General features: G+C 33.2%; 1 protein-coding gene across 2 annotated transcripts in view; it reads right to left on the bottom strand.

The window, feature by feature from the left end:
* Positions 1-11,827: 11,827 nt before the first annotated feature.
* Positions 11,828-18,523, bottom strand: part of cindr (CIN85 and CD2AP related) — a 32,169-nt gene continuing 25,473 nt past the window's right edge. For both annotated transcript variants that reach the window (XM_085951157.1, XM_085951150.1), the window contains 4 exons: positions 17,036-17,370; positions 15,627-16,047; positions 14,876-14,937; positions 11,828-12,920 (listed from right to left, as the gene is read on the bottom strand). In XM_085951157.1, the coding sequence (XP_085807283.1) occupies positions 12,768-12,920; positions 14,876-14,937; positions 15,627-16,047; positions 17,036-17,370 (971 nt within the window). In that variant the 3' untranslated portion in view covers positions 11,828-12,767. The remainder of the gene's footprint in view (positions 12,921-14,875; positions 14,938-15,626; positions 16,048-17,035; positions 17,371-18,523) is intronic.

Here is an 18,523-nt window from a genome sequence, read left to right as displayed (position 1 = left end):
GTAATTTGGTTAGTAATATGCTTCCACACCCAAAAGGCTGTTCCTTTTTTTGACTTAATGTCTACAAATGCTGAAAAAGCAACTTCACATAAATATGAAGTTGGAAAAGGCAGTATTTCAGGAATTTCTCTGTTAAAACTGGATACACGTGTTGCATTTGCACCCTGAATGATGTTAAAGTACACTCCTTATATTTATTTTGCAAGAATCCGCCTGAAGCTAATTCCAACAATTGCTCTTCTTCCGCATGCGATAAATCTTCTAGCACGGATGTTGTATTAATGCTTGTTGCACCAGGCGCAGCCATAGCCCGGTGCAGCGCGTACCCCCACCAAACTCTTCCCGTACCACACTTTGGGAAACACTGCTCTAGACCAAGCGGGTAGCACAGCCGATATTATTTGAGTAATGTTTTAGCATACTACGCGCACATGTCCAGCACGGTCGCTGTAAGTCATTTCCAATCCGTCAGTCGCTTATGACACGTTCAACGGTTACGACCACTATGCCTCCAATTTAATAAAAACAAGGAAAAACTGTACAAATATACCGCCGTGTATTGTGAAAATATGTAAAAATAATTATATGAAGAAGAAAAAGAGCCTATGGGACTAATTTACATTCTCCTCTTTGGGCCCCCTCCAATATTAAATCTTAAGTGCGCCACTTGATCTTGATATGGAGAAATAGTAATAAAAAGGGAAGGGAAGGGAAGTAAAAGATGAGACACAAAAAAAAGACAATTAAATTAGTTTTTATATATTTACATTGACAGTAAAGTGGAATACCAAAAACAGTAAAATTAAGTACACAGGAAACACACTTTTATAAGATACAAAACACAAAATAGTTAGGTTTTTTTTAATATACCTAAATTACATGTGTAAAAAATACAATACGTCATCTTATTGTAACGAGTTACAAAATGTAATATTGGATTAGTCAGGAAATTTAAATTGAAAATATTCACTATCATAAAAAATAATAATACCTATATACGTCACAACTTTGTGAATCAATAAAATTGGTCTGATATGAAGCGCTAAAAGATTTTTTAATAAAAAAAATTGTCAAAAATAATTTTTGTTAATATTCGTGCTTCAATGAATTTTTCATTTATTTTAATTTTGTAGTGTACACAACCTCTTGGCTCCTTTAAGAAATTTAAAAAAATTGTTCAAAAATTCATCTGTAAAAACGTTTTTATAGTATGTATCTAATTACAACCGATATTTTAAAAACGTGAATTTTGTTTATATTTTATGCTAAATATTAGTAAAATAAATTTATAGTAATAATAACAAAGAAGTTTACTAATGAAAAATCTCAAAAATATAAATGTAATGATTCAATCGGAAATGAGGCGTTTAGAATATTTTTCATCATACAATGCCTCAATTTATGTGATCATTATCATACAAACATTTATTTATTATTGTAAGATGGTATTGCTTAATGTTTCTAGGTAACAAAAAAAGGTAAATTATTGAATGAATAAAAAAAAAAACATTATTTTTATTTATCAAACCTATTGAAATAAATTCTACGATTTATTATAATGTACTTGCTTATAAAATTAAGGTAATTATGATTAAATTCCATATTTAGTTAGATTTATGAAATGACGGTGAGATGTAATGATTCCTATGGACTTGATTGATTGAAAAATAAGCATTTATTCAAGATGGGGTCACAATATCATTAATTTACTATCAAGAAATAAAATTGTTTGTCTTATGATCAATAAGTAAATTAACATAAATAATTTGACTGTAGGTTTATTTCAATCATATGTATTTTGTACTGTGCGGCGTGTTCTTTCAACTGAAATTTGGCATTGCAATCGATATGCATGCAGTAAATCGCGTGTGCAAAACTACAAGGTTCTATGTGTTTATTTTTAGAGAAACAAAAGTAACAATGAAGCAGCTTACAATAATATTTCACTTTTAGGTTTTAACAAAAAATAAACACTTATTACCTTGTAGTATTGGCACGCGAAATATAAATGGAAAGATTTTGAATTGATTTGGTGGGTGCCATATAGAAATTATTATAAATCTGTGCAATAAATAGTAATAAATTACACTTGAAGCATTGCCTGAAACCGTGGCCGAATATAATAATGGGAATAATTTATTTATATCTTGCGATAATTAATGATTTTTTAAAGAAGTTAATATTTGATTATTTTACATACTTATTTAAAATACGACTAAGGCCTCTCACTTCACTACCAACTAGAGCTAGTAAATACATCATAATAATTGAACCCATATCTCATAATTGCCATAGAACAATATAAAAATTACAATAATTATTATACTCCGATTATTGAAGTTGGCAAGTGGAAGTATGTAATATGTATGTGGTAGATGCACAGATCAATCGAGAAACTCAGGCCGAGGGTACTGTCTTTTCTGTAAGTGTTTCTGTACATTATATTATTTGATGGAGGAATTTTTGTGAATTAAGTCATATTAATTTGGTAAAAGCTTGCCAGTTTGATAGTCCAGAATAATGTTTTAAGGCGATAATATTCAGAAAAGAATAATATCAACAAATTTGGAAGATATAAAAGAATCATTTATACAGCCTATGGTTTTCGTAATGAAAATATGTATACTGACATTATAGGTGACTATTACAAAAATACAAGTTCCAGTAATAATATTATAGTTTGTATGTAGAATGTAGGTTTGTTAGTGAGTTTTATGTGGGTGAGGGTCTTTATCTAGCAGTGGCGTTTACTGTTGAAGTGGAATTTAGCATATTATATTGTGTACATACCGATAATGTATGAGGGGTCTAGGACGATTTGGCACCGGACAACTGGACGCCACGGAATTCGAAAATAAATAGACGTTGGGTACTTATAGATACTTTAAAAAAATATTCAATATTATTATTAATATTTCAATGATTATATTACGATTTAATAGTTGGTGAGAATGTAAATATGCAGACGTAAACAATGATTTAATCGTGCTTATGTTTAAGTTCCAACGAAAAAAGAGTTTTTTATTTTATATAAAGCCTTAGGCATGGTAATTCTCAATCCGCGATAAAGAATACATTATGTTAAGAGTAAAATGAATTCAAACTACTAAGTAGTAGATATAAACTGATTAAAATACCTAGTCTACACGTGTCTACGACAGTGCGGCGTCCAATTGTCCGGAGGCCAGTCGTCCCATTCTCTGTATGAGCAGATAGCTATTTATACATTTCAACTTTAACTGTACAGGCGGACCTCGACTTACGAACGTTCGACTTTCGCACAATTCGCTATTTCGCACATTTCAAAAAAAAACGTTTTTTTAAAACGTCGCGCTGGCCGTGGGGTTAAGACATAATAAGATTTATAAACAAGAGTGAGAAACAGAAAAACTGCAGTGTTGATAGGTACGAACAAAGAGAAATCAAGGACTTATAAACTTCGCACGACGTTCTGATTGCGGTGAATCTTTTTCTTCAATCGGACGTTCGTATGATAAAACAGGTCTACTACTATATTATGTTCAATTTTGAAAAATAAAATAAAAATTAAGGAATACGTTCAAAATTGTGGAAATATATCTTTAAAGGTTGTTTCCAAAAGACACGGCATAGTTATGGATGAAATGGAAAAATATTTGTCATCATGGATCGACGACCAACATCAAAAAGATGTCCCTCTGAATATTTCAATTATTCAAGCGAAGGCTCTTAGTTTGCACAGAGATTGGAAGGCTAGATTAAAAGAAGATTCTAACACAATTTTCAAGCAAGTAACGGTTGGTTTATATTAAATTCACTGGAGAATCAGCCATTTTCGCGGAGAATTTATTTCCTCATTATCCAAAATTATTGAAAATGGAGAATATTCCTCTAGACAAATATTTAATGTAGATGACACAGGTTTATTTTGGAAAAAATGCCTAGTCGTACATTCTTATCTAAGGAAGAATCAGTTGCCCCTGGGCATAAACCTTCTAAAAACCGATTGACATTGCTTCTTGGTGGAAACTTGGCTGGTGATTTAAAATTGATGCCAATGTTAATTTATCAACCAGAAAATACCAGGGCATTGAAAGGGAAGGATAAAGAATTGTATCCAGTAATCAAATAAAAATAAAAAAAAACCTGGGTTTACTGCGTTAATATTAAAAGATTGGTTCACTTTACATTTCGTGCCAGCAGTTAAGCAATATTGTAAAGTTAATAATTTACCACTTAAAATAAGAAAAAGAATAGTGGCAAACAGTTAACTCTTGATAACTTTTTAAGGGAAACATCCGCAAACCCCACTTAAACATGTCTCTTAAACATTTTATATTTACTTGATAAATACATATTTCAAAATACACACAATTTAATTTTTTTTTTACTTCCCTCTACTTTCGAACATTCAACATTCGCACACCTTTTCAGGAACCAATTATGTGCGAAAGTCGAGGTCCTCCTGTATATTTGACTGCTAGATTAAGCCCACAAGTACAGTTAGCAACTAGCTCCAGCCTGCAGTGAAATATAATGTCTTTTATTGTGTGCTTTTTCAGTAATATAAAATTTATAAAAAAAAAATACTTAAGAAAAAAATAAAGATTATTAATGACTAATTTTATTGTAATGGTATAATAATATAAGATTAAAATAAATAAAAATATAATATGTTTCATAGTTAAAATTCATTAGTTATATTATTTTTCATAAAGTTCATATAATTATTGTACTTATTAAAACTATCATTAATAGTATGAAATATTATATAGTAAGAAAATAAAATGCGATTTTATTAAGTCATATGCACAGCGAAATTAAGACTATAAAAGGCAACAATATCTTTTTTACATCTAGTCTATAAATCTATAAGCCGAATCTATACAAATTATTTTTAATCTAATATTTCACATTGTTGATTTATTCACAACATTTAAGTATAAAATACGACCTATGGATATTTCAAAATAAGATACAAGCTTGGAATACACATATCCAAATATCAAAGATATTCTTAATACTTAATTTTTAATACAAGAAAACGTACCAATGAAAGATTAAAAAACATTTAGGTAAACCATACAACATGACAGACAATCATAAAAAAAATGCAAAAATGGCAATTTTTTTAGACCAAATTTAATTATAAACTGAATTCATTATAAAGTATGATTGTATATGGTAGTGATTGGTGTTATAAAATAGTAAATATTGTTTGAAATTTGTAATTTTAGGACCTGATGCATAGAAAGTCGATATTGTGTAAACCTAATTTATTACGATCCCTATGCATGGATGACATTTTATTAAAACAATCAATAACATGGCAATGTGTCACTACCACAATGAAAATTGTTACCATTTTTTAAATTACAATTTTCTGTATATTTAATCATTAGGTAAACAAAACAATTTTGACGAAAAAATTACACAAAATTCAATACTATGTTTAAATAGACAATTTTATTATTTGACAGTAGCCATTAATTTTGTTTCAATGTCGCCGCCTGAAGCACCACATGTTTCTCATTATGCATCCGAAAATTAGCCGACAGACACATTGGCACACTCATTTAAATAAGTATTACTATGCATCAATCATTAAGCCCTAATGCTAAGTACACACGTATATTCTTGCTCGATCAACATGTTGACTTGGAAGCATGCTCGTCGTTGCGTCCACACTGTCAGACAAAGCATCTCGAGCTATGGACGACGAGCGAATTTCTGTCGAATATCGAGCAAGAATTACGGCCCTTGAGTCTTTTACGCATTGAGCCTTTTGCTCGATATCGAAGAAAAAAGCATCGAGTAAGATGGTACACACGTTTAGACATGTTCGGATGAGAGTAAAAGCATCGAGCAAGAACGTGCATGGGTACTTAGCATAATTGTTTATTTATTGATAAAAATAGAATTTTTTATAAACACTTCTTGGTTTAACTGTGTAATTATTTGACAATATATATTTTCTTTTACATTGCTCTCGCACCGTGAGTGTAAAACCAAGGCATCTGCAAAAGACATATTTTGGATATATTAGGGTTTGAAGTCTTCGTTTTGTTAGGAGAAATAGAGTTTCTAAAAAAAACCATAATATTTGGTTTATATCTACATTGTATTGCATGTTCTTTCAGTTACTTCACTTTTACATTATCAAGTTCACGACTTTTGCAGTTGTTTTGCATTTAATCTCGAAATTGAAAAATTTGCAGATGCCTTGATTTTACACTCACGGTGCGAGTGTCTGATTGCATATCATACTCTATAAATTACCATGAATTAATTTCTAAATTTTATTACTTATATGATTTAAGTCTTAAGTCTGTGAACAAAAATCTCACAGATTTTCATAAGAAATCCGTAATAATTACTATACAATATATTTATCAAACAGCAATATTGCAATGAAGCGACTATACATCTTAAATGTAAAATAATTATGCATTCATGTATGCAGATACAAATTTGAATTGACTAAAGGTTTCTTACACGTATGAAGAGTGCCAACAGAATGTACTAAATTTAAGCGACTTTTTATATTACTATAGTATATTATTTACATACGCACTATAGTATTAGTTATGGGTTTATACAGTCACCAAAATATCCGATCTGAAATTATGCGATAATATTAAATATTAGTATAGATCATAATGATAAATGCATGAATTGGCTTGATATTGAAAGCACTCATATTGCCTATTTATTATTAAAAATAGCTAGAGTGATTGCCATATTGATCACTTATGCTGGCGAAATTTAAAAAAAAATGCACAAAAACAAAGTCATAGGGAAAAAAATTGTGCTGTCGTTTCGTTTAAATTATTATCGTAAAAAAAACCATCACATAAATTAGGATTCAAAGGTAAAGAATAAAAATTCTTTGTTTAGATTTCATGTAGGTACAATTTTTATCTTGAAACATCAACGGCGGTTTTAGGTATGTGGAAGCACGAGACACGGACAGGTTTAGAGGCTCTGCCGTGCAAAGATTTTGCCTATGCGATTATCCACCATTGAGTGTAACAAATACAGAAATAGTAATGTTGTCAGATGTTTTTAAACTTTTTTTTACTAGAATTGTGAAAGAACCGACTGCTTCATGGAAACTTGCACGTATGCAGTTCGCCGTATCAGACTTCCCCGTGAAATGGTGTATCGGAAATATATGGCCGTATATTAAAGACCGCCCAACCTCTTTGGGTCGTATATTACTGACATAAAATTCATGTCTAAATAAAATACGGTTCTTGTCGGTTTATAGGAAGCCAGCGGCAAACAAATTTTTGAAAATAGCCGATAAACTGTATTATTTGTTAGGTTAGGTTTCCATTGCTGAATGCATGAATTTTGCCAAAATCAACTATGAAAATTGAATTAATGTTCACATTGGATCTAATAAAATTGGGGACCGTGTAGCATACGGTCATCTCTTTCTAACAAGAAAGCTCACGGTGAAATGTTTTACGTACAATTTACATGTAACCTCATGGAAAGCCACCATTGTGAAATATTATAATAATTTTTAATACAAAATAATGTATGGTATTTGAGAATGGGTGTATTCAAAAAATATATATATAATTTGTTAAGTCGCAACATTATTAGTTTTGATATTTGTGTTGTTTAAAACATAATGCACAAATAATTAGATATGTATTAAGAAATGGAATAAATACTTATATAATTTTAGATAATATTTATAAAATTTATTCCACTCTTGTCAAATTCCTCAACGTGATAAGCACCTGCACGCTATAGATAATATTATATAAAAATATTTATGAAATAAAGAAGGATTGGGGACTGGTCAACACAGTATATGGTACCATGCCATAATTTGATATACGGAACTGTAAAAATGAATTATGTCTTGAGGAACTGAAATCAGGCCCACTTTTTGGTTTGGCTTACAGGAAATATGTGGAAATTGAGTTGGTGTGCCGGGGGAGTTTGGCAGAGTCAAGTGTGCCACTTTAATAGAAAGGTTGAAAAACATTGCTGACATGGACAATGCGCAAGTCATATATTTTATGTTTAAAAGGATCACCGAAATCAGTGACGTCCCTGGGCAAAATGCCGCCCTTAAACAGACTGAGAATGCCGCCCCCTATAATTCTTAATTTCAATTTGTCAGCAAAATCATTAGGAACAGACAAAATAATACACTAAAAATCCTAAATTGACATACACACCATTTACTGAGAATTAGAGGATTTTCACTAAATCTACTCTCTAACGGTGGTGTTTTTATGTACCTTTAGGTCTGTGGCACTGACAGGTTTGGAGATACCCTTGTGACAAATTTGTCTGTGCGATAAATCAACATTAAAAAACCATAGTTATGTTGTCAGGATTTTTAATGAAGCGACTGCATTGTCTGACCTGCCTACCCCCACGGGACGTCACTGACCAAAGTAGGTACACATGGGTTTACACTGAGAATAGTAAAAATATCTGAAATAAATGAACATGTCACCCTCTTAATTTAATTGTTTCAAATGCTAAAAATAGACTATGTTCATCTATTACGTGAGGTTGGCTTTTATTAAAAAGTGGAGGTAGCTACATATGGCATGGGACCGGATACGTTTGACAAGTCCCAAAAGGTTATTGGGTACATATATTATAAACAAGAAAATATATCTATGTACATATAATATTGATCTACAGAATAGCAGATTACAAAACTTACGAATGTGTATTTTTACAAGCACAATGATTGATTATTATAAAAAAATACCTATTGTGAAAATATGCAAATGTCTTTTGGAATCTTAAAATTATGGAAATGTAAGAACATAATAAAACATAAAATTACATCGAGAGAATGTTCGTTTTTTACCAATTGTATACAATAAAATAATTGGAATTTTTTATACACAGGAATGTGAATGTTTCTTGTGAAATATTTGAGCATACCTCAGGGAAAGAACCAAGATTTTTTTCTAATGGATATTTTGTTTCAATAAATAAAATTATACGTCTCAAATTAACACTTTCAAATTAACTTGAGAGTGCAGATTATGTTCACAAATAAATAAATAACTAAAAAAATAATAACAACACTTACTAAGGAAATATTTATAAAAATTAAATATAGTTATGACTCCTATAATGCTCTGAAATATTTTAAGGTACGAATCGTATAAATTTAAAGAATTGTTCACACAATATAATATTAGATTATGAGAAAAAAATATACCTGAAGTTTGGCAAAAGGAGAATTTTAAGTATTTGTTAAATTAAGTAAACATGAAAGGAAAAATTATTACGACAAAAAATAGAATAAATAATACTTATTTAATTAGATTAAAAAATTGTAAATAATTCATTTTATGACGATTGCAAATCTTACAGTTGTCTGTGACCTCGTTGTATTTTTTTTTTCCAATATGCACCTAACTAAATACATTTTTGAGTTATATCATATTAATATATCGACTGAAGGAAGGAAAAATGACTTAACCCTAAATAGGTTTTATTGGGTAACGTTATACACAACTAAATACACGTTGTGTCCAAAGAATATAAGATGCAAATTGCGATTTATTATCTAAATTTAGCTGGAAATTTAAAAAAAAAGTGGAAAAAACGATTTAACCATCATTTTTGTTGGTTTTTCTTTAATAAACTCAATAATTAATATCGGATTACAAAAATAAAAATCAAATTATTAATATAATGCACATCAAGGTTAGAGACCTACAAACTTATCTGAAGAATGGGATGGGGGAGCCACTGTCGAAAACTACCCAACCAAGACTCGTAACTGGACAAAATCTGACATTGAAATGAAATTTAAAAAATGGCGTCCTATGGTAGTTCGTAGTTTCATTTTTGGCCATTCTACAGATAAGTATGTAGGTCTGTATGTCTATTTTGTATTTTAACTTTGACCGAAAGCCATAACAAAAAAGTTATTGTGCCTCCTGTAAAATTTGATATGTGTGGATTATGTCCTTTTTCCTTTCTACAGTCGATGGGTAACGGTGACATAATATGAAAAGACAATAGCTATTGACTAATAATACAATGGACACTATATCTGAAAAATAAAAGCTTACTGGTTTTGCGAACCTCATGAAGACTGGGCATGAAATAGTTGCAGGAATACTTAATGCTGAAATGAGCTCGAAATATAAATGCCTGGAAGACAACTCAACGAAAATGTTCATTCTTCCGTAACACAAATATGGTACTTATTCTATGTATATACCAATTAAACCATCCATATATTCCATCATGTTCAAAGAGGGGAGTCTGACATAATGGGATGATTTGTGATAGGATTGGGAAGGGTTTGTAGGAAATATGACATCACAAAACGTAAGACAAGGGAGGGAAAGATTTTGTGATGACAGAAGGAAGGGTGATCGAAACATAAAAAAATCACGTGACATCATTTATAAACGACCCTTAAGGTGCATACTGAACATTTGTGTGCATTCATCATTACAGCATTTTATCCATAAAGGAGAAAGCAATAACTTTTTATCCTATTCTGTTAATGTGTCCAAATAACTGGTTCTAAACCTTCAGTGAGTTTTTTCGCTCTATGAGGCCGTGATCAACAGGCCGCACATACAAATTTCGCGAGTTATCTCGTCTGACTTTAAACTTAAGTTACTAGCCACTGTCGATTGATTTGCATGATTTAAAAAATTAAACACACAGTGACATCTGTTTGAATAATTATGAAATACTAAGCCACAAATTATCGATATTACAGCGAGTTTAGTAAGAGCTTCGCTCTACATTCAACGTGTCATTAAAAATCTACAGCCTGTCAGATACCGCCATAGTAATATCGCGAGGCATAGAAAAGGCTAAATTTGGGTTTTTTGTATATAACACAGTGTCCATTATATTACAAGTCCATCACAATAGCACATAAAGAAGTAAATTAGATCGCCGCAGCGTTTTAAGTACTTAAAGTAAAAAGTGTATCTTACGATAAAGAAAAATATATACAAATTCTAAATGGCAACACACTTTTCTTTTAGAAAAGCACCAATAACATGTTTAGTTGGATTTACAATTTTATATTAAAATATAAATCATCAAATAAAATGTTTAATTTTCGTTGTTTAAGCAATTCAAAAACTTTAAATGGGACTAGTCTGTAAATAAATGCAACAGTTAAAAATTTCGTAAGAAAAACACAAAATATTTAAACTACAAATTTCATATAAAAATTGGAGTTCTTTTGAAATATTTCATTGAAAAGTATATTAATATAAGAATGTAATAATATAATTAAATAGGTTATGGTATGTTATAATTTAATTATTATTGGACCTCTGGATTGACAAAACTGATTTGAAAACACAATAATATTCTGGCTTCAATAATTGTTATACGTATGCTCATCCTGCGTGTTGGTTTTAGCAAGTGAACATCACTGTGGACAAAACATGGAAAATTTATAGTTCAGCAAATAATGTTATCACGGGATGAGCACAGTGAAACATTTGTAGAGTAAGGGACACTTTTTCAAGGGTTTTCGAACGGTTATTAAGGGCAGCAGTGTCGTGTAAAGGTCATATCATTAGTTATAAGTTATTTTAGCATTTATTGAATGGGAATAACTAAAGCTAATAATATTTTAAATCATTCTAAAATAATATATTATATAATGCAAAACATTGCAATTTCCAAAATGATATGTCAATTGGAAACTCCAATTAAAAAAAATATTGAATATATTTTGTGAATATTAAATGTGTTGACAATTTCATGAGTATTAATTATGAAAAGTTGCTATAACCATAGATATTTTATTAAATGAAATATGGTTTTATTCTCAATGAAGACGTTCGAAATACTAAAAATATTTTTTGTGAGTTAGGGCATTTCAGATTTAAACCATTACATTACATTAATTCATTTTCAACCTATACACGGTATTCCTACCCTTAACAAACGATTTGGAATGTTAATTTTAAATATATATGTAAGAAGACACGTTTCCCTATTACAGAATGTATACAAAATGATCAGACTATACCTACAAAGAATAGAATAGAACTGATAATCATACTCAAAATGATCTAACTCCTTATGCAGATACTTATAATATATTATTATGTATTGTAGAGTATGGAATTGATTGATAATGATACACAAAAAAGGTTATTGGTAATATTGTACATAGTGATCAATAAAAAAGGCGTTAAGAAATAGACTTAGTCAATACTATAGAATGAATGAAGTTGAAATAATAACATAATATGTATAATACTTCAACAGAAATGACAAAAAAGAGATAGATGTTTTTAACAGTTAAATATATAATCTGTAGGGGGCACTGATTTAAAACAACTTATCTATATCGGGTTCACTTTCCAATGTTACTATATTAACTCGCCAGTAGTTTTTCACGAATTTGAGCATTTCAATTAATTGTAGATGACTAAAATAATGTTGTGTATTTCCATCACATAATTGTGCTGGGTGCCACCACCCAGACATATTATGATATAGCATGGTCATGCACAGAAACAAGATACAATCGGAATGTATCAAATCATACTGTATATTACCCACCACAGTTAATAGCGTATTGCAGAGCCAAACTGTCAATCAATGATCGAGTCTTTCCAGGCGTAACACAATATGTTATGGTCACCTACATTGTTATAAATTATTACGGGGGGAAAATACACTAGTAACTTAATTTTATATTGGGCGTGAATACATCAAAATGTTGACTTTGGCAGTCTGGTTTCCTCGCGGTGAGAGATGTGGCGAGTCGGCAGTTAGGCGTGGCGGTGTGTCGGTCAAACCCGGGTGACGCAGCGCTCCAACTTGTGGAGTTCCGCTTGTAACGCGGCTCGTGACTCGATTTCTTTCTCCAATCGCATGCTCAAAGCGGTTAAGGCAGCGCTGAACCTCTCCTCCTGCGCCTCTACGACTCTTTCCAAGTTTGCTACCTGAAAATTGATTATAAAATTATTGTACGGAGACTGCCCCATTGGTGTCCCACACCAACATAATGTACAGCACAAGCATGAATGTCACAAGAAAGGTGACGGCTTTTCTCTCAAAACAATTAGGCGGCTCTCACATCTAAAATCGCCTAATCTGCCGTACAGCTATAAATCAAAACTTCTAGGAACATCGCTCCAATGTTGCACATCTACCTAGCGACAGTTGCGAGTAACCTCTCGAAACGTATATATATATTTGCATGCGGCGACCAACGAGCCAGTATAGGAATGACCAATTCGTAGGTGTGCGTATGCGTTCTGGCGTCTTCGACTCACAGCCCGAGACACATGCGATTTGTTGCTAGCAGCACTAGATGTCTTTTTCAAACTAAAAAGTCATATTCGACCAATGTGTTCTGTGAATAACGATGACGTCTTCGACATGTTGCAGATGAGACAAATTTTGATGTGCAAGGCGGCTTAGAAAGGTAAAGACACAATCACTTGTGGCTGAAACCGATGGCAGCCACTGTCACCTATGAGTACATATTGGTGACTGCCACAAGCTGCATGTAAATGTTTAGCCTCAATGTTCCAAATCACAGTAAAGACTAGTCAAACAAGTATCAATGGCCGGTGGGTATGAATGCAGATGGAGATCGGTATCCAGTAGCAACGACTAGCTACTGACCCAGGCGCTGCTGCAGAAAGTTGTACATGTTCGACGCAGCGATGCTGTGTGCACAAATGTCACATACAACAATATGACAAATGCAGTCTGCAGCATGTGGCAACTCTTCCAAAACATTAACTGAGACAATAATGTTTAAAAACCTAATCTCTGAGAACTTAAGAAATATATAAGTACCGTAAAACGGGGTGAATAGGAAGGTTTTCAGATTTCAAATTCAATTTAAACCTTATGCTGTATGACTGAAAAGTTAAATTCGCTTGCCGTGATTCAGCAGTATGATTTGGTGAATGGGAACACTCAATATTCACTCGCCATCGATATTTTCCCAAAATTATGGTCTGTTCCTATTCACCAGAAAAACGGGGTCAATAGGAACGAGGAGTGAAAACCGCAAATTTTATTACAACACATGATTAAATAAAGAAATATTTATTTAGAAAACAGAAACTGTATTATTTCTTTAATCAGTGGATTAGCTGGAACAAAATTATGTACTTATTCAATTGTGTTGAGTTCATTCTTGGATATAGACACATTCAACAAAGTTTTTCAGACATGCAAAAGATGTGAATCGCAACAAACTTTTTCACGTCTGATGAATAACAAATGGTCTTAGTTTCTTGTCCTATCGGAGTTTCCAAAAGGCAGAAGAATAAATTATCTGTCAAATAACATATATATTAGAATGCAGACGATAGCATTTTGGCAATTGCACCACTCTGAATCTTTTTACCGGGAACTGTTCTTATTCACCACGTCATTCTTATTCACCACGCCATTCTTATTCACCACGTCATTCCTATTCACCCCGTTTAACGGTAATAATATGTAGTTATATTTCGAGGGTATACTGACAGAATGCATTATTTCAGTTTTTGCTGTTTTTCTGTTTTAAATGCCAAAATGTATACAATTTTACGCTCTACGTCCTGGTAAAACGCACAAAGGCATAGGATATAATAGTGAGAAAATAGAAACATTATTAAATCATATTGTTATTTTTTTATTCTGATAGAAAGCATGATAATGACCTAATGCGTTCTGCGTATACAAAATACAGGACTTGTAACATGTTGTATATTGTGTTTGCCATAAAGGTTAGTCTTTATAATGTAGAAAAAATGTTTTTAAATCATAAAAAAATTTACGTGGGAGAACGCTTTGAAAAAAAAGTCCTTTTTGCGATTATCTCAGAACTTGTTTTAATGAGTTAATGCTTTCTGTCAGTATACCCTCGATTTTTTAAAGTAAATATTTTCCATACCCTTTCATTCAATTGGCCTATCAATAGTTGCTCTGGTGTGTCATTAGATCCTGATCGATCATCTGGAATTATTAAAAAAACAATGTAATTTGGAAATGAGGAAGAGAATGAGGTTTTAAAATGTATTATTGCTGTAAATATTCTTATTTATATCTAGCAATTCTCAACTTTTAATTTTGAAGCATACTTAAATGATTTTTTTCCACATCTAATATGATGTGATCTAATTAAAACACACAATGTTGCAAGTTGCCGCATTCACGCGGATACTAGGTCGGTCTTTGCATAGAAAAAACAATGCACATCTAACATAACCAAACTGACCTAGTATCTGCGTTAACATGGCAATTTGCAGCGTCGTGTCTTAAACCCTCACCAGTCACAGTTATTGCATGTTGATACATAAATATTGCTATTATCTGAAGATTTATTTTCATCTTTGCTATTTTAAATTATTTTCCCTAAGTTTAAAAAAGTTGATCAATATCATCTGCTAAGTATGCCGAAATAAATGATTTTACACCAATCGAGTATCGAGTTTTGTACAACATTGTGTGGAATTTCTACGTTTCTATAAGAAACTTACTGATTTAACGGCGTCGATTGAACATATCCCTTATCTTCTTTATGCATGATTACTTTGGGATACATATCTCCTTTTTAATTGCGCACACAGAAATAATTAACATGTTTTTATCAATTTTGGAAATGTACAGTAAGATGTGTTTCTAGTAAGTAAAGCATGGCTCACCTGCAAATTTGATTGTCCTGGCGCACGCATCGACATTTGTTACTTTGGCCGAAATATGGTCATTGGGTTCTTGCTTGACGGCGACGGATCCTTGATCCACCAGAGCCGTTGTGGTGTGCCTCGACAGCGGAGTGAACTGATTAGAAGAAGGCCGCACTACAGGTACCGGGTGAGCAGAGTGGTGTTTTCCTGGCAGGGGGCTGCCGGGGTGAGTTGAGTTGTTGATGGTGGGAGGCGGGAGGTTTGGCACGCCATGCTGGGGGAGGGTGGTGCTACGGAGAACCACGCTAGCCGAGCTGGAGATGGAGGTCCTCAATTCAGAGGAGCTCACTTTGTTGTTAGTCTCGAGGTGAGACGCCCGCGATGCCAGCGACGTCATCGATTTTGACATATCGAGAGGATTTTCAGTGCGCACTTGTGTCTGGTGGATATAAAATTATTTTAAAATAAATATGACTATTGCGAATTAACACGTTTAATTATTCGATTAATAAATTTCCAAACATTCAAAATATACTTTAGATGCAAGAACAGAATATGGAAATGTTAGGCCTCTTGCACAATCATATACATCTACATCTGAACTTACTGAAGAAACAGACAAAAATATTACAGTATTAGCAGCATATACAGCATTAGTACAACACAAACATAGACCCTCCAAACCAACCCTCCCTGCACCACACTCGGTTTTAACCGAGCGTATCATGAGGCCCTACGTTTGGATGTGGAGCATCAGCAGCTTTTACGTTTCGGAATGTCTCAGGAGCAGGTGCCCAAGACAGATCACCATGCTCTCAAGTGAGAGAAAGGCACGGAGACTTATAAATGAATTTAATGATATAGAAGATACAAAAAACAAATACGGACAAACAAAACTATGTTAAGAGATCTTCACGTCCGCAATAAGATGCCACAAATTTTTAAATGTAATATAATTGGCCTTTGTGGCCAGGTCGGAAGGCCCGATGGGCCGAACAGCTGTTTGGACTGACTAAAGCATCTCTTCCCTCTCGGAGCACATTCTCGGATATTCTCAGAGGATGTGAATTGCATCCTCTAGTTCTCCACCACATGGACAAGTTGGCCAGGTAATAAGTCCAAACTCATAGAGCTTGCCAGCAAATCCATCATGGCCTGCCAAAAACTGACTGGTGTAGTTCATGCCGTGCGATTTGACAAGCCGACAGAGGAAATAACACAATTTATACATAACAAGACTGAGCTGCTTCCATTTTTTCAGATACAAGATTAAACGATTCCTTCTCATTTGACAATGTTGAGGCAATTCTGTAAGCGTCAGCACATTATCATGAAAATCAATTAGATACATATACGAGCATCTATAAAACACTTATAGACAGTATCATTAGAGGAAAAGAATCATAAATAAAATGTGAGTCGGTCACCTCTTCGGAAGTTTCAATTTTGATGGCTTTGGACGATATAGACGTCATACTCTGAGACATCTCGAGCGGATTAGGCGGCGGTAAGTCTTTATCGTTGTCTGGCGCAGAGGACGACTCCAAGATCTTGTCACTGCTCCCCGACAGTCGAACGTGGGGGGAATCGGGCTTTTCGTGGGAGGAGGAATCGCTGGTGGAGATTGTCTTGGAGCGACCGATTTCCGCAATCGGCGATGTCTTCTTGGCCTGGTTCAATTTCAATTCGTCCATCCAGGGCGCTTTGTGCTTCTCCCACTCTCTTGCTTTAGGTTTTACTGCCTCTGTTTCCGCTGGGATTTCTATAAAGATATATACACTAATCTTTTCAAGAGATTCAGTATTTACAACAATGATAATTTGAAAATGCATTTATCATTTGATATTCTTTAAACTTCAAAAATGAGTCTGTCAAGGGTCTGTACTGTATACTGTCGTCGGCACTTTTCAATATCCATGGAAAATATATTTCTTGTAAAGCCCAAAGTGGTTGGGAAGAAGGCTTCTCGATTGGAGGCAATGAGATCTCTAATCTTCAATATGTGTATGATACTACGCTAATCAGAACTAGCAGAGATGTTATGTGCAATCTCCTTAGGGGGATTGAAAAATCAAGCGCTGAATTGGGTTTTAACATTAACGAATCTAAGACGGAGTTAATGATTGTTGATTGAACCAAGCTTGTTTTCAGCGTTAGGCTAAACAATTTGGAACGAGTGAGCGATTTCATATATCTTGGCTCAAGCATCAAAGACTCAATAACTAGCTGTGAAAAGAAAATTAGCTTAAGAATTACGATGTTCAAGAATGCTATTCGTCTTACCAAGATATGTTAAAATCACAAAGAAAGTCTTTAAATCGCCTATATTTCGATCTTCCGAAACGGTGTTGAAACCTGGAGTTTCAATAATCCGATAGGAAGAGATTTGACGCATTTGATATGTGGTGCTGATAGAGGTTGCTCCGCAATTCGTGGACGGCCATGCGTACAAATGTCGCTATACTGGAAGAGCTTGGCATCAAAAAACGGCACTCGGCCAATTGCAAGAGACAAATTCTCCAATTCTTCTGTCACATAGTAAGAAGTGTATTTAGCTGTCTGTCCATGTTTAATAATTGACGTGGGATACATTTCATTATGTGGCATATGAAAATGTAGACTGTTGGGTCGGCCACGTATTTAATGCTTGATAATAAGAGAAAACCTGACGGGCGGACACTGAACTGGCTGGACTGCGCCACAGGAGATTTAAGGATGTTCGAACAAAGCTAGATCATTCAATATGGAAAAAGTTTTTGGAGGAGGCCAAGATCTGACAAGGTTTGTAGTGCTGATAATAATGATGATAGATGACATAGTTTTGGTACAAGTCGAACGACATTTGTTCGAAATGGTCAATATTAACATAACAAAACAATAACATAAATTCATAACAAATGTAAGTTTTGAGGTTC

This window comes from Rhyacophila brunnea, unplaced genomic scaffold (assembly GCF_057557595.1).
Source record: "Rhyacophila brunnea isolate RB1 unplaced genomic scaffold, BYU_Rbru_1.0 scaffold_10, whole genome shotgun sequence".
Lineage (NCBI taxonomy): Eukaryota > Metazoa > Arthropoda > Insecta > Trichoptera > Rhyacophilidae > Rhyacophila > Rhyacophila brunnea.
The sequence above is the reverse complement of the archived record's forward strand: the minus strand, read 5'-3'. Positions and strand labels throughout refer to the sequence as shown.